An 18,377-nucleotide genomic window follows, 5' to 3' on the forward strand; every position below is an offset into this window, starting at 1 on the left:
TACTTTACCAAAAGGAACATTATTAGGTCTAGCATTGGATGCTGAGTACTATACATTTGGTTTCCAAAACCAAATTATAGGCCTCATCCCTGAAGAATACTTAACTGAGGACGAAATTGTCGATCAAATATTCCATTCCTCCCCAGAAGGATTATTCATTATCCTATCTGTGTATCCCTTCAACGTCGAAGACGGCTCGTGTAAAATCGAAGAAGCATCAATCACCTTCGATCATCCGCTCAATGAGCAGGAATCACAAGAGTATCACGACCAAAGAGAAAAGGTAAGTCAACACCGAACTGACCTAACTTCTAGGCTTGAAGAAGCTTATGAGATAGGACAGCCTGAAATCTTTCCAGGATTTCAGGAAAGGCTAGAAGAGCAAATATCTTTAGCTGACGGTTGCTCCAACGATGCTGAGCGGCAACAGCTAAAGGAAATCCTTTTGGAATTCCAAGATATTTTTGCCAAAGATTCCTACGACTGTGGGTTAACTAACCTCCACGTAGCCAGAATACAAACTGATCCAAATTTACCACCTGTATTTATCAAACAATATAGACTCCCATTAGCGTCATATGATGGTCTACAAGACATCATTCAGAATTTAAAGGAAAGGGGGCATTATACGTCCAGTGCACAGTTCGTATAATAATCCGATCTTGGGGATTCTGAAACCTAATGGACAATGGCGTTTATGCGCTGACTTACGACAGCTAAATAAACGTGTCTATATGTCTGGTTGGCCAGTGCCATACATAGACCAATGCTTGGTACAAATGCAGGGATCCAAAATATTCACTGCCATTGACTGTGCGCAGGGATATTGGACCGTACCAGTCCATAATGAAGACCAATACAAATTGGCCTTCACATTTGGAAAGCAGCAGTATACCTGGACCCGTATGACCTTCGGTTACATAAACTCTGGTCATGAATTCGCTCTGTTCATGCATAAAGCTATGCCTGACGCACTCGAGAGAGGAACGTTATCATATGTCGACGATGTCTTGCTGAAAAGCACTTCCTTTGATAAGCATATCATAGAGATTAGACATGTTCTCACTCAGTTAAGAGAGGCAGGGATTAAACTGTTTATACAAAAGGCGCAATGGTGTCGCACCCATGTCAATTTCCTCGGACATGAGGTAACCTCTGAAGGAGGAAGAAGGTTGAAGCCGTACTGAAGGCTAAAACACCTTCAAACATCAGGGAATTAAGATCGTTCCTTGGTATGACTAACTACTCCCGTAAGTTTATAGATAACTATACAGAAATAACGAAACCACTCTTACGCCTGCTTAAAAAGGAAACTACCTGGAACTGGGGGAGCCTCAGGACCTAGCGGTAAGTGAACTGAGGAGGAAGCTCACTCAGGCACCCTGTTTAGCATACCCAGAGGGGGGTAAACCCTTCTATCTGGAGACGGGATATACCGATTTAAGCATAAGTGCTGTTCTGTATCAGAAGCAGGACAGTTTAAACAAAGTTATTGCATATGCTAGCAAGACTTTGTCACCTGTTGAAGTTAAATTCAACACGTGTGAGAAGGCGTTATTGTCGACTGTCTGGCCACTACAAAATTTTCGTAGCTATATCCAAGGTGAGAAAATAATTGTAGAAACAGCTCACCAACCTCTACAGTATCTGCAGAGTGAAAGAATTAGAGACGGTAATCTCTCTAACAGTCGGATTACTGCATGGACTCTATCATTACAGGGATCGCCGTTAGAAGTCCGTTATAAACATAATAAGAGAAGCCCAGTTGCCCAAGGTTTAGCAGAATTACATGACTGTACTGCTCCATCTCTTGATGATAATGACACCGGAGATGACTTCCTAGAAGAGCAATGGCTATCCTCTTATAAAGTTTATGACGAGGAATTCTGTCGACCACTACCGTGGGTATACATTGATGGTTGTTCATATCACTACGTCGCTGGTGCTGAACGGAAGTTAGTTGCAGGTATCGGAATCGCCTGGATAGGTGATTATCCCAATGTATCTAAAGGATACAGTATTGGTCCCAAAATCAGTCAAATAGCTGAACTCTGTGCAGTATATAAGACCATTCAAATGGCAATAGAATATGGTATCACAGAATTTGTTATCATAACTGATTCCAACTAGGTTTGCAACAGTTTCGTCGAATATCTGCCTAGCTGGAAACATAACCAAATGCCGAAAAGCAATAATAAACCTGTTAAACATAGGAAATTGTTTTGTAAAATCGATGAGTTGGTTAAGGAACATGGTTTAACCATATATTGGAAGAAAACCAAAGGCCATTCTAAAATAGAAGGTATTGACAAGGATGGTAATGGAAATAAGAAGAGAAAAATGGAGTGTTGGAAGAAACCAACTCCCCAGACTCTGAGAAAGGTTACAAGGGGTATAGGGGGCTTGACCCCGAAGATAAATATAGAAAAAAGGAAAAGAGTGAGCTAGAAGATCACCATACGTACAGGTATGAGGGTGGAGAACTGCTCACTCGATAGATTATACCCCTAAAGTGAATGTACTTATGTGGGGAGGGAAAAAACAAACAATAAAGGGAAAAGAAGAAAGGGGGCAAAAAGACATGGGTATTTGTACCTTTAATAAAACAGAGGATACACAAATAGTAATAAAATCTAACTGGCTCTGGTTATGGCCAGGAGGGAAATATCCCTAATAGAAAATACAGATAAATAAGGTATGAACACACAGATACTAACTAAGACAAACACAATTGCAGAGTACTAGAGACCAAAAAAAGGGTCACTGAGAGATATACAAATAATATATAATAATAATATATATATATAATTTTTCACTTAGGCTTGTTTCATTGTTACTATTCTATACTCCCTTTACCTCTGTCTTGTACTGTCTTTTTAAAAGTTCTATATATGCGTGATGGGACTATAAAACCCTGAGAAGCTGCTATAGAAATTACACATACAAATGTTCATGGCTTTTACATTATTAGTGATATCAGTCCAATCTGGATCAATCAATGCAGTATTTTGCAAACTTATTAACAACTGCTATTTCACATTCCTACGTGAAAACTTGGACTCACCTCCTCTTTATCAGTGGGTGAGATAAACACAATGAATGGAGCAAGTTCTGCTGTGCGGACCATCTTTAGAGCCTATAGAACAGAAACAGTCAGCGCTCTGAGTAACCCCCACCATTACTCTCTAGTAACAAAAAAAAATAAACGAAGTCCAAAATCTATTTTTTGTTTTTGTTTATAGTGAGCTACTTTCACATACTTGAATAATCAATGGGTATGCCCAATACTTAAAGGAACACTTCAAATTACAAACACTATTGTAGAGGTTATGGTCCAAGAGTCCCCTCCCAATGAAAGTAGTCAAAAAGTTTAAGAGACGTTTGACAACTTACCTGAGATCCACTGGGTGCCCAGTGACACCTCCTCTTTAAGAGAGGCGCTCCTGTTTGCTTCCCTGAGCTAAGCCCTGTACTTGCTGGGCATAGCAGTAGCAGAGCTTCTGTCTGAAGAGGTGGTGGCAAGGTTGGAGCCTGGCACACCACACATAAGTTGTCAAACCATTCTTAAATTGTGTAACAACTCTCACGGGGAGGACTACAGTGCACTGTACAGGCTGTAGTGGTTATGGGGCTGGGAGTGTTTATTTTTACATTAGTAGATGCAGGGCCGGTGCAAGGATTTTTGCCGCCCTAGGCAAAAAAAAAAAATTGCCGCCCTCCCATAGTAGTCCTTATCCCCCCCTCCCATAGTGCTCCTTATCCCCCCTATCCCTCCCCTAGTGGTCCTTATACCCCCCATACCTCCCCTAGTGGTCCTTGTACCCCCCCCTCCCTTAGTGGTCCTTATACCCCCCCTCCCTTAGTGGTCCTTATACCCCCCCTCCCTTAGTGGTCCTTATAGCCCCCCCCCTTCCTTAGTGGTCCTTATACCCCCCCCTTAGTGGTCCTTATAGCCCCCCCCCTCCCTTAGTGGTCCTTATACCCCCCCTCCCTTAGTGGTCCTTATACCCCCCCTTAGTGGTCCTTATACCCCCCTCCCTTAGTGGTCCTTATACGCCCCCCCCTCCCTTAGTGGTCCTTATACCCCCCCCTCCCTTAGTGGTCCTTATACCCCCCCCCCCCCCTTAGTGGTCCTTATACCCCCCCCTCCCTTAGTGGTCCTTATACCCCCCCCCTCCCTTAGTGGTCCTTATACCCCCCCCTCCCTTAGTGGTCCTTATACCCCCCCCCTCCCTTAGTGGTCCTTATACCCCCCCCCCTCCCTTAGTGGTCCTTATACCCCCCTCTCCCTTAGTGGTCCTTACACCCCCCCCTCCCTTAGTGGTCCTTATACCCCCCCCCTTAGTGGTCCTTATACCCCCCTCCCTTAGTGGTCCTTAAACCCCCCCCCCAGTGGTCCTTATACCCCCTCCCCCCCTCTCCCTTAGTGGTCCTTAAACCCCCCCCCCTCCCTTAGTGGTCCTTACCCTCCCCTCCTGCCCATGTAGCGTGGCCGGCGGCGCAGAACCCGGGACAGGAACCTCTGTTTCCTGTACCAGGCCGCCGGCGGAATGACAGGAAGTGCTCACTGAGTGAGCACTTCTTGTCATTCCGCCGGCGGCCGGGTACAGGTAACAGAGGTTCCTGTCCTGGGTTCCGCGCCGCCCGGCCACGCTACATGGAGAGACCGGCAGGAGGGAGCGCTCTGCGCTTCCCTCCTGCCGGTCACAAACCCGGCCGCCCTCCATGCAGCAGTGCTGCGCCGCCTGGGGCTTGCTAAAGCGCTCAGGCGGCGCAGCATGAGGAGGCGCAGCGGGGACAGGGATCCGGCGCCCCCTGGTAAGTTGCGCCCTAGGCGGCTGCCTAGGTCGCCTTACGGGTGGCGCCGGCCCTGAGTAGATGTTTAGAACTGGACCGCCACAAGCTTCATGTCAAAATTGTCAAAAAATATATTTTGTTGGACCATGTTGACAATCAGAAAAGGCAAACATTCATCTAGGATTAGGAATATCTGCATATTGTCATCTGCTAATTACTACTTAATATTACCTGTGATTACTGATAACTTGCTCTTACACCACATCTATGCTTATGCTCAAATATTGTGGTTATGTTTTTTTCATTACCTGTGGTTCAATATCCAAGACAGCCACCTTGCCATCTTTATGAATCTCCTTCACTGTGTGGACCTTTGTCCCAAACATGTAGCCATTGAAGCTCCCAAACTCTAGAAATTGATTTTCTGAGATTGCACGGCTCATCTCCTCTGCAGAAACAAAGTGGTAGGCTTTTCCTTCTTCCTCACCACGCTTGGGGGGGCGAGAAGTGTCTGTGAATATAAAAGGTTTCTCATATGCCTAGGATTTGAATTAAACAGCATTTGGTAAACGGTAACAATATACCAGCCCTCCCCACCCACCTGCCCAAAACACTATACCAATACTACCCCTAAACCTATACTAACTATCCCTAAATCAACATTAACCTAAGCCAGCATTTAGCCCTACTTTACCTTAACACTACACAAACCCTAACCCACCATAACCATAACCATAACACTACACAAACCATAATATCAGTAATGATATGAGCAAGTGGGGTTTCTATTTAAAAGAGTAGAGAATCATATGTTGCCACCATAAACTGGCCGTTTTCAGCATTAGAGAAAAATAAAATCTTGTAATGCTGAAAAATTAGGCTCGCCAATTACATTGTGTTCAGCTGGGCAAATCCCAGTGCAGATCACAATTGGCATGGGGTAATAGATCAAATGTCTGCCTTTATTCTTGACCTCTGCATATAGCGAATTGGTCAGCTTGGGGCCACTAAAAATGGCCCAAGATGACAACGATGTTGTAGCAAAAGATATGCAAATGCTTACATAAAATATTTAACCCCTGCTCACAACAAAATGTAAAGACGCTCCACGCCATCCTAATGCCATGAAGGAGCTTGAAATGGGGAGCAGCTTTGAAGAGTCCATAGGAAGTTTAGTCCAAGTTAAAATTCAGATGCAGTATAATGAACTATGTTAAAAATTGCTAGTTATTTACTTTTGCAAATTGCAATATCCACATTACTTTGTTGTGCAGATTTTCTCAAATATTTTACCCTATATTCATTAATTTTACCACATGACAGGAGCCTTCCTATTTTGCATTAAACTCTCTTTGCTAACTCCACATAGCCGTAAAAAAAAGTGAAAACATTAACCAATCAAAATGCAATAGGAAGTATAGTATTCACAGTGATGAGGCTCCTCCCCCTCTTTCTTTACTGCTCCATCAAGCAGACAGGTCAGAGTATTACTCTTCTCCATTACTTTATGTTTCTATTGCCTCTTTGAGGTTGTTTCTATATTACATTTTTTGATATACTTTGATGTTTGTTCTTGCTGTGCTTCTGTACTATGTGCAGCTGTGTTTTTTCTATGTTATTTATTGTGTTTGTACCTTATGCATGGTTTCTGCCCTCTCCCCTCCTTGCTCTTACTTCTCTGGGGTTTGAGGTCTTACTGAGGTTACATGTTAATATTGAATTAAGCCATTTCCATAAACTGTTTAAATTGATTTCACCCATAACCCTGGATTAACTATTAGAGCATGGATTGGTGCTCTCTGTCAGGACTGTGGCCTGCACTCAAACGGTGAGCCCCCTGCTGTATTTTTACTGCACTCTGCTACTGAGTGGAGACAGGCTGCTACAGCCTCTGTTAACTGCTCAACAAGATTTCCAGGACATACTGCTTAAAGGAATATCTCACATTCTCCCATAACCTTGTTTTAACTATTAGAGCTTGGATTACTGCTCTCTGTCAGGGCTGTGGCCAGCACTCAAGGGGTGAGCCCCCTACTATATTTATACTGCACTGTGATACTGTATGGAGACATGCTGTTACAGCCTCTGTTAACTACTGGACAGGATTTCCAGGACATACTGCTTAGGAATATCTCCCATAACCTTGTATTAACGGTTTGAGCACAGGTTAGTGCTCTCTGCCAGAGCTGTGACCTGCACTGAAGGGTTCATGCCCTGTGCACCTGGGGTGATACCCCTACCATATATTTCACTACACTGTACTACTGTATGGAGACAGGCTGATCTAGCCTCTGTTTACTGCTGGGCAGGATTTCCAGGACATACTGCTTAAAGGACTGCAGACAGGTCAGAGCTTTTTGGCTCTTCCCTTTATTTTATTGTTTATAGCGATTTTGTGTATGCTTCTTTTCATATATATACACACTGTGTTCTCTCTATTTGTCTTAGGGGATTCTTTCCCACATTAGTATACTTTTCTTCAGGGACTCTAACTTTGCTCCCCTATTTGTTTTGGCGCCAATCTGACCCGTCGGTCTTTATTTTCGCCGACGGATCGTTTTGTGCATGCCTCATTCTTTTAGGTTTCTGAGGGTAACGATCACCCTCCTCCACCCGTTCTCTCCCTCGCAGCTCCACAGCCGCACTCACGCCAGCCAGCATGACGGGAAGCTTTTTGCCCGTCTCCGGCGGCCATCTTGGATCTCGCGAGACCCACGGCTGCCATCTTAGTAGACCCACAATCTACGTTATTCCGGCTCCTGATCGCTCCGCAACCGGACACATACTCCTCACGTTCAGGCAGGGGTCACCAGGTCAGTTGCCTAGACTATAGCCTGCACTATAGGGTTTGCTAACCCTGTGCATTTGGGGTGAGGCCCCTATAATATTGCTGCGGTCAGGTGGATTTCGTGCAGGCCACGGATTCTGATTTGCAGGACGATGACTGGGGCTCAGATGCCGGATCCCACACTGGGTTCTTACAAGGCACTTTCTTGGACGACATCCAACTGCCGGACGACCTTACACCCGCCCAAGAAGAAGGGGAAACCATCCTGGACCCCATGGGACAACGTCTTTTCGACCCTCGAAATATCCGACATCCCTGCTCAGGGGACTGGACTCCCCCGAACACCTCTCTAAATTCATGCATCTCTGGCTCCGAAAACTGCAGGACAAAACAGTGTGTAACCGCCTATGCTCCGAATGCCCTCGCCCTTCACTTCCCGACCATGTGTCTCAGTCTCCGGAATTCGACCAGGTCATGACCACCTTCATGTCTCGGGGTGGCCGTGACCCCCGGAGAGGTGTGGAGAAAGGATTTCACTGAGTTCAGGACAAGCTACTGGACTCCATTGGCCCACTTTCCCACATCATGTATTTGGCGGACGATGCATTTGCAAGGGTTGACCAATTCGATGCCAGCATGGTAAAAGAATGAAAAAGGGGTGTAGGTTAGCGCTAATAATATATTGAACAGGCAGCGACCTTATAGAGGGTAACCCTCTAACCCTCTATACAAAGAATACAAGGTAGAAAACAGAAAAAGGTTGCGCCAATGTTAAAAAATAACCAGTAAAAACTATACAACAATAAAAATAATAATAAAAAGTTCCAATGTGTGTCTGAAGATCAAATGGTTTTTAGTCTCTAATTCCGCTGTGGGGGTGACTTCTCTTGTTGTTATGGTTCACACCGTATTTAGATGAGCTATAGCCAGCTCTGGGTTTGTAGGCATATAGCGGAATAATCCCCGCTTACAGGATTTGTTGATGCTTGTCCTTCAGGGGTTTGGTCCAACTTGCAGGAGAAGAAGATAAAAACAGCAGATAGTGCTCTCTGATGGTATTTAGAGTGATGAATAAAATAAGATAAAATTTACTCACAAAAGGAGTGCAGGTCTCACTGCACTTTTTGGATAGCGTTAGTGGTATAATCCCCACTTCAGGATATATAGTATAAAAATGCCAGGAAAAATAGTAAAAATTATAGTTGTGTATAAAAAATGATAATGGTGCATATATCTAACCAAAAAGTCATTTATTATTTAAAACACAATATAAAATAACCATAACGCGTTTCACCGCTGGGGCTTTATCAAAATGGTATAACATATAACCTGGCACAAGAATAGTTTATATAGGTACACTAGTACTTTAAAAAATGGCGCCAAGATGACATCATAGTTAGGTGGCCAATCAGAATCATACACTGTACATTTAGAAGCAGATTTAAATTTGAGTTTAAAATTTTAAACCAAAAGGGTGTATCTTTAATAAAACGTTTGTTTAAGTCATATCCGATCGTTATTTTTTTAAAACGAGGTTTAGAACTTCAGAAGATTAAAGTTGTAAAAATCGCACGTCACGTGACCCGCACGGCACCATGGGTAATGTAGTGCGTCGGTCACGTGATCGGCTTCTACAGAGTGGGAAATGCTGACGTCCATTACAAGAGGGGCGGATTGTGAAACATCACGTGACCCGCGGCCAAAAGGAGGAGGGCACGTGGGTCACGTGATCGGCAGATCGGCGAAAGGGCGCATGGGAAATGTAGTTTAGCGCGCCCTTTCGATAATAAATCAGTATAAACTGATAACCTGAAAATACATATTAAATATGTATACAAGTGGGTAAATAAATGAATGATGGTTGAATTAATCAAGTATGATTAGTACTAGCTGGTTAGGCATATAAAATATAACATTTGATGTAATAGTGCAAATAGGGAAAATAAAATGAGTATATAGACATCACTTAAATAAACTTATTAAAACCAAAAAGCAATAGAGATATTTTTAGACACATTATATGTAATAGATAGATAAAAAAAATAGAATAATTGAGATGAAATAAAATAAAATAAAATAGAATAAAATAATATAATGAGACACATCTAAAAGAGTAACTAGTAGTGGAAGCTCTACATTTTAGGCTTTCATTAAGGTGCATATACACATTTGAGCATATATATTAATGATATATATATTAATGATGAACATATAAGCGATAATGCGGTCAGGCTGGGGGTATCCCAGACTATAATGCCGTAGGTGACAGCTATGAATTGGATAGCCCCAGACTGACTGCATAAAACCATACATAATAAAATGACATTAATTAAAAAACCAATCATATTATTATAAAAAATTAAATAAATCAAAGTCAGCGTTTAAGCCTTGGGGGGTTAGAGTTTGTAAATTGAACACCCACTCCATTTCTGATCTCCCTAAGATATTTTTTATGTTGCCCCCTCTCCAGGGCAATTTACATTTTTTGATACCTATACATTTTAAAAATTTGGGATCCCGATTATGTTTAATAAAGTGCTTGGACACGGAGTGATTAGGGTATCCGTTTTTTTATATTCCGGCAATGCTCTGCTAATCTAGTTTTTAGACATCTGGTGGTCATACCTACATATTGGAGGCCACATGGGCACTCCAATAGATAGATGACGTTGGTGGTGTTACAACCGATAAAATCTTTAATGGTATAGTTTCTGTTGGTGATATTGGATTTAAAATTAGTAACTTTACAGTGTGTGGAGGGAGCAGTGCTCTTACACACAATGCATCTTTTGCATTTGTAAAATCCTGTAGCTCCATCTAAAAAGGTGTGTGGTGGATTTTTTATTTCCTTAGTATAATTATCAGTTAAAATGGATCTAAAATTTGGTGCACCTCTAAAAACAATTTTCGGTTGTATTGGTAAAATTTCTTTCAGGAGATCATCCTGTCTTAAAAGATGCCAATGTTTTTTGATTGTTTTTTTGATAAAACCATTTTTGTTATTATAATTAAAAATTATAGGAAGGGTGGGGGCTTCTGTGTTGTTTTTATCCTTATAGGTGAGGAGGCTCTCTCTAGGTTTTTCTTTCACTGATAATATAGTGTTATCCAGTTTTGTTGGTGAGTAGTTTTTTTCTATAAATTGTTTTTTTAAAACCAATGATTGTTCGTTAAAATCATTAATGTGGGAACAGTTTCGGCGTATTCTTAAAAACTGGCTTTTCGGTGCACTCTCCAGCCATGGTTTGTAGTGACAACTGGTGTGGTCAATTGCCGTGTTAGTGCATACTTTTTTAAAAAATGTTTTAGTGTGTATTGTACCTTCTTGGATAAAAATGCTTAGATCTAGAAAATTAATTATCTCTTTACTGTATTCACATGTTAAAACTATCCCTTTGTCGTTGGAATTAAGGTGTGATATAAAAGAGTTAAGTGAGTCCTCCGTGCCCTTCCATATAAAAAACAAATCATCAATGTATCTAAAATAGGAGACTAGGTTATGCTCCCAGGCATGCCGTCCCCAGATGGCGCTGGATTCCCAGTCAGCCATGAAGAGGTTGGCATAACTGGGAGCAAACCTAGTCCCCATAGCTGTTCCCCTCATTTTAAATCAGCCCCACTAGTGATGTTTGAGAAATCAGTACTAAGAGATTTTAATAAAATCAAATACAATAAATATGATGCACAGAACCTAAATGCACTAGAAAAGAGAGCTATCAAACAATTGCAACAAGACAAAGACATTGTTATCAAACCTGCAGACAAGGGTGGGGGTCTAGTTATCCAATCGAGTTCAATGTATATTAATGAAGCTTATAAACAACTAAACGATACTGCTATATATGAGAAATTATCTAGGGATCCCACATCATCCATACAGCAAAAAATAATTACCTTTCTACAAAAAGGACTAGATGAAAATATTCTGAACAAAAAAGAATTTGATTACCTGTTTGTAAAAAATCCTAAAATCCCAGTAATTTATTTTTTACCAAAAATACACAAAGACGCTCAACACCCCCCCGGCAGACCCATTGTGTCCGGGATCAACTCCCCGTTATGCAATTTGTCCCAATATATAGATACCCTATTACAACCAGCGGTAAAACTTATGAAATCTTATTTGAAGGACTCAATGTCACTACTGAGATTTTTAAATGGTTTTTGTTGGGAACCAGATTTTATACTCGTTACATGTGATGTCACCTCCCTGTATACCATTATCCCCCACCAACTTGGATGCAATGCTGTCAAAACAATACTATCTAACGAAAAAAGAATTCCAGACTCTCAGATTAATTTTATTGTAGAAGGTATAGACATCATTTTAACTAACAATTACTTTTGGTTTTATGACTCTTTTTATCTTCAGAAGAGGGGAACAGCTATGGGGACTAGGTTTGCTCCCAGTTATGCCAACCTCTTCATGGCTGACTGGGAATCCAGCGCCATCTGGGGACGGCATGCCTGGGAGCATAACCTAGTCTCCTATTTTAGATACATTGATGATTTGTTTTTTATATGGAAGGGCACGGAGGACTCACTTAACTCTTTTATATCACACCTTAATTCCAACGACAAAGGGATAGTTTTAACATGTGAATACAGTAAAGAGATAATTAATTTTCTAGATCTAAGCATTTTTATCCAAGAAGGTACAATACACACTAAAACATTTTTTAAAAAAGTATGCACTAACACGGCAATTGACCACACCAGTTGTCACTACAAACCATGGCTGGAGAGTGCACCGAAAAGCCAGTTTTTAAGAATACGCCGAAACTGTTCCCACATTAATGATTTTAACGAACAATCATTGGTTTTAAAAAAACAATTTATAGAAAAAAACTACTCACCAACAAAACTGGATAACACTATATTATCAGTGAAAGAAAAACCTAGAGAGAGCCTCCTCACCTATAAGGATAAAAACAACACAGAAGCCCCCACCCTTCCTATAATTTTTAATTATAATAACAAAAATGGTTTTATCAAAAAAACAATCAAAAAACATTGGCATCTTTTAAGACAGGATGATCTCCTGAAAGAAATTTTACCAATACAACCGAAAATTGTTTTTAGAGGTGCACCAAATTTTAGATCCATTTTAACTGATAATTATACTAAGGAAATAAAAAATCCACCACACACCTTTTTAGATGGAGCTACAGGATTTTACAAATGCAAAAGATGCATTGTGTGTAAGAGCACTGCTCCCTCCACACACTGTAAAGTTACTAATTTTAAATCCAATATCACCAACAGAAACTATACCATTAAAGATTTTATCGGTTGTAACACCACCAACGTCATCTATCTATTGGAGTGCCCATGTGGCCTCCAATATGTAGGTATGACCACCAGATGTCTAAAAACTAGATTAGCAGAGCATTGCCGGAATATAAAAAACGGATACCCTAATCACTCCGTGTCCAAGCACTTTATTAAACATAATCGGGATCCCAAATTTTTAAAATGTATAGGTATCAAAAAATGTAAATTGCCCTGGAGAGGGGGCAACATAAAAAATATCTTAGGGAGATCAGAAATGGAGTGGGTGTTCAATTTACAAACTCTAACCCCCCAAGGCTTAAACGCTGACTTTGATTTATTTAATTTTTTATAATAATATGATTGGTTTTTTAATTAATGTCATTTTATTATGTATGGTTTTATGCAGTCAGTCTGGGGCTATCCAATTCATAGCTGTCACCTACGGCATTATAGTCTGGGATACCCCCAGCCTGACCGCATTATCGCTTATATGTTCATCATTAATATATATATCATTAATATATATGCTCAAATGTGTATATGCACCTTAATGAAAGCCTAAAATGTAGAGCTTCCACTACTAGTTACTCTTTTAGATGTGTCTCATTATATTATTTTATTCTATTTTATTTTATTTTATTTCATCTCAATTATTCTATTTTTTTTATCTATCTATTACATATAATGTGTCTAAAAATATCTCTATTGCTTTTTGGTTTTAATAAGTTTATTTAAGTGATGTCTATATACTCATTTTATTTTCCCTATTTGCACTATTACATCAAATGTTATATTTTATATGCCTAACCAGCTAGTACTAATCATACTTGATTAATTCAACCATCATTCATTTATTTACCCACTTGTATACATATTTAATATGTATTTTCAGGTTATCAGTTTATACTGATTTATTATCGAAAGGGCGCGCTAAACTACATTTCCCATGCGCCCTTTCGCCGATCTGCCGATCACGTGACCCACGTGCCCTCCTCCTTTTGGCCGCGGGTCACGTGATGTTTCACAATCCGCCCCTCTTGTAATGGACGTCAGCATTTCCCACTCTGTAGAAGCCGATCACGTGACCGACGCACTACATTACCCATGGTGCCGTGCGGGTCACGTGACGTGCGATTTTTACAACTTTAATCTTCTGAAGTTCTAAACCTCGTTTTAAAAAAATAACGATCGGATATGACTTAAACAAACGTTTTATTAAAGATACACCCTTTTGGTTTAAAATTTTAAACTCAAATTTAAATCTGCTTCTAAATGTACAGTGTATGATTCTGATTGGCCACCTAACTATGATGTCATCTTGGCGCCATTTTTTAAAGTACTAGTGTACCTATATAAACTATTCTTGTGCCAGGTTATATGTTATACCATTTTGATAAAGCCCCAGCGGTGAAACGCGTTATGGTTATTTTATATTGTGTTTTAAATAATAAATGACTTTTTGGTTAGATATATGCACCATTATCATTTTTTATACACAACTATAATTTTTACTATTTTTCCTGGCATTTTTATACTATATATCCTGAAGTGGGGATTATACCACTAACGCTATCCAAAAAGTGCAGTGAGACCTGCACTCCTTTTGTGAGTATATTTTATCTTATTTTATTCATCACTCTAAATACCATCAGAGAGCACTATCTGCTGTTTTTATCTTCTTCTCCTGCAAGTTGGACCAAACCCCTGAAGGACAAGCATCAACAAATCCTGTAAGCGGGGATTATTCCGCTATATGCCTACAAACCCAGAGCTGGCTATAGCTCATCTAAATACGGTGTGAACCATAACAACAAGAGAAGTCACCCCCACAGCGGAATTAGAGACTAAAAACCATTTGATCTTCAGACACACATTGGAACTTTTTATTATTATTTTTATTGTTGTATAGTTTTTACTGGTTATTTTTTAACATTGGCGCAACCTTTTTCTGTTTTCTACCTGGTAAAAGAATGAGCGTATGACATAAGAGAATGTGCACAAAGGTGCTTTTAGCCTTCAGACCCCCACTCTCAAAAACCTCAACCCTTCTACCCGGAAGTGACCTACAGGCAACCCTTCCGGGTAGACACCAGAGGAGCTGACAGATCAAGGACCACGTGGCCGTGGCAGAGCACGCTTCCCCACAGATAAGCAAACCTTTGACTCAAGTACCACTTACCCCACATATTGAAGGTCGTATCGCTCTATTTTTCAGAACTGGACAACCATCTCTGCGGACGCATTGATCCTCGATTTCGACTACATCATCGATTTCGTGGACCCCCCGCACCCCATACAGTGCTCTGCAGAGGACCACCAGCTCATCGACGGCGAGTTCCGAGAGCTCCGGTCAAAAGGGGCGATCGAATCCGCTCACGATCAAGGGGGTTTCTTCAGCAATATATTTCTGGTGAAAAAAGAATCCGGGGATTTTCCGACCCATCATAAACTTGAGGAGACTCAATGCTTATGTGATGTACAGGCATTTCAAGATGGAAGGCATTCATCATCTAAGAGACCTCCTCCAAGACAGGGACTGGTTCACAAGACTGGACCTCAAGGACGCATACTTGTCAGTACCCGTCCACCTCACCTGCCGCCAATTTCTAAGGTTCCGGTGGCAAGGCCTACCCTGGCAATTCACGGGTCTTCCCTTCGGCCTCAGCTCGGCCCTGTGGTGCTTCACCAAGCTGCTGAAGCCAGTAGTTGCACATCTACGAGCACGAGGAATTCGGTGGACGCATTTCTCCAACCATGGCCCACCAGGGGAGCGTACGCCTCTCCCCCGTTCGCCATGATAGCGAGGACGATTTAGTACTTTAAGACTCAACGCGGGTCTCTGCTCCTCATCACTCCCCTATGGCGGGGCCAACCCTGGTTCCCGGACATCCTAGCATCGTCTTACATGGATCCCCTACTCTTACCATTTTATCCAACGCTCCTCACAGATCCGAAAGGGAACCTTCACCCTCTCACCTTGCTGGCTTGGACTCTTTCTGGGGCGCCTGGCGGACCAGCGAATTATCGCAAGCAGCTAGAGATCTCATATGGAATTCATGGGCACCAGGAACCAGGCGATGCTACCTATCGGCTTTGAACTCCTGGTCCTCTTGGTGCAGTGAACGGAACCTCAATCCCTTTACTGCACCTATAACGGCCATCCTGTATGGTCTTTCCTATCTTTTCTCCGCGGGTCGCTCCTCCCGATCGCTCAACGTCGTGCGCTCCGCGATTTCGGCAGCCCACGTATCATTCATAGGGATACCCGTAGGAAAGGACCCACTGGTAAGCCGACTCCTGAGGGGCATTCAATTACAGAGACCTCCGAGACACAAATACTCTCGCTTATGGGACGTCGAGGTTGTCTTACAATTCTTGAGAGACTGGCCGGATAACGGCAGACTCTCTCCGACAACTCTCAGCTAAACGGACGCTCCTGCTTTGCCTAATCTCGTTCTGTCGGGTTTCGGACGTGCGGGCGTTTGACTTCAACGCTTTTTCAGTCTCCCCTGAGGGTGTTACCTTTCAAGTATCGCAGCGTACAATATCAAACTCTACGTCGGTCTTCTACCCGTTTTTCCCTACCGATCCACAACTTTGCGTGGTGTCTACCCTGCGTCGGTATGTGGAGGTCACATCCCCGCTTCGGGCGTCCACTTCAGGACTACTTTTTGGTGTCTTATGTTAGACCACACGTACCAGTCTCGACTACCACTCTCGCCAGATGGATTCTATCACTGGCGGGGGTGGATGAGGTCTTCGGAACCCACTCCGTTCGCATGGCGGCGGCTTCTTCGGCTGTCACGGCGGGCGCTTCGCTGGCGGATATCCTACGTTCCGCAGACTGGTTGCGAGAATCTACCTTTCGGACATTCTACTTCCGCCCGAGCCTGGGGGGCGGCCACTTTTCTCCTCCATCAGCGTTAAAAAATGCAAAATAGGAAGCCTCCTGTCATGTGGTAAAATTGAAGATTATGCTAGCGTATTTATAATCTTAATTTTCGTAATGACAGGAGGCGAGTATTTTCCCACCCTGGGAAGAGAGGTCTCACGTAAGTATATTTGTCTTCTGTCTACTTCTTCCCTGCATCGGTCTTTGATTGCTCCTCCTAGGTATGGGGTTTGTTCTGATTATGTTTGTTTATAACATTTTACTTGCCGTTTATAGTCTGTCGTTTATAGTCAATAATATAACATTCCTGCGAGTTTGTGTTGGGTTATTATCATTACTTCAAACAGTTTCCAGACCTGTACCTAACCTATTTGACGTTCTCTTTCAGTGTAAATTTGTGGTGTTACAGTTCATTCTCAGGATGGACACCTTGGGACCTTCCTTCATCCCTTGAGGTTTAGTTTATTGGAGAGTCACCCGTTGGTGCATGTAACAAGACTTTGGACTTTTTGGAACTTTATCAGTTATGATGTCACTTTCGTAAGAGGGGGAGGAGCCTCATCACTGTGAATACTATACTTCCTATTGCATTTTGATTGGTTAATGTTTTCACTTTTCTTTACTGCTATGTGGAGTTAGTAAAGAGAGTTTAATGCAAAATATTTGCCTCCTGTCATTACTAAAATTAAGATTATAAGTACACTAACGCTAGCATAATCTTCAATTTTGAATTTGTTTTATAAGAATTTATTTACAGTTTTGTATTTTTTTTCATTTTTTAGAATTCTTTCAGCTGTCTTTTGATAGCTCCCAATCTCTGAAATCAATTACTTGCACATTTCAACTATCTAATCAACGTTTGATATACATATTAAGAATGTTTACAAGTGTTTGAAGGATATTCACATGGCACAAGTGGGATCTATAATAAAGTGGGATCTATAATAAAGAAACAATAAAATTAAAAAATGTTGGTAGATTTAGAAAGTGGATACTTACATGGTGCCGGGTAGCTAAATCTTTCAGGGTATTTGGCAAGCAAAGCATTCTTAATGTGGCTGCGTCCAACTCCACTCACACCTGAAGAAAGAAATAAAAGAAAAAAGAGGATAAAAACAGCTTTACTAGTCTTTATTACTGATGATATGCATGTCCCGGTTCAACCTGAGATTAGAGATCTTGAACTGCATGGAGTGAACATGCATTATTCCCCATTCATTAAAGCACCATCCTTGCAGTACCACACAAAAAGAAACACCATTATAGATTACTGAATGTGTGACTTGCATGACAAATGTGTTCACTACTGGATGTTTAGAGTTCACATGTAAGGCAGGAACACACAAAACACAATGCTTAACACTTCTCCCTCTCTAGCAACTCCTTCATGCATCCTCAGTTACATGTGTAGATAAAGCAGAGGAGGAAGGAAGGCAGGCAGGAAGAAATTGCAAAGTTAGCAGGGAAACTGATGTTCATGCCAAAGCACTGAATGAAAGATGGGATAAAATAGACACTAAATGAAATATGTCAGATGTGCATTTATGTCAGTTAGCCAGGTATAACAAATATTTTGTTTTCCTTCCTAAGACAGAGAGAGTCTACAAGCACAACGTATAGGACCAT

The 18,377-nt window shown here is 41.6% G+C and overlaps 1 protein-coding gene across 2 annotated transcripts in view; it reads right to left on the reverse strand.

The window, feature by feature from the left end:
* The window catches only part of MPP1 (MAGUK p55 scaffold protein 1), a 188,140-nt gene that overhangs the window by 11,798 nt on the left and 157,965 nt on the right, over positions 1 to 18,377 (reverse strand). For both annotated transcript variants that reach the window (XM_063432380.1, XM_063432379.1), the window contains 3 exons: positions 17,751 to 17,831; positions 5,106 to 5,308; positions 3,065 to 3,136 (listed from right to left, as the gene is read on the reverse strand). In XM_063432380.1, the coding sequence (XP_063288450.1) occupies positions 3,065 to 3,136; positions 5,106 to 5,308; positions 17,751 to 17,831 (356 nt within the window). The remainder of the gene's footprint in view (positions 1 to 3,064; positions 3,137 to 5,105; positions 5,309 to 17,750; positions 17,832 to 18,377) is intronic.

Source organism: Pelobates fuscus, chromosome 9 (genome assembly GCF_036172605.1).
Source record: "Pelobates fuscus isolate aPelFus1 chromosome 9, aPelFus1.pri, whole genome shotgun sequence".
NCBI lineage: Eukaryota > Metazoa > Chordata > Amphibia > Anura > Pelobatidae > Pelobates > Pelobates fuscus.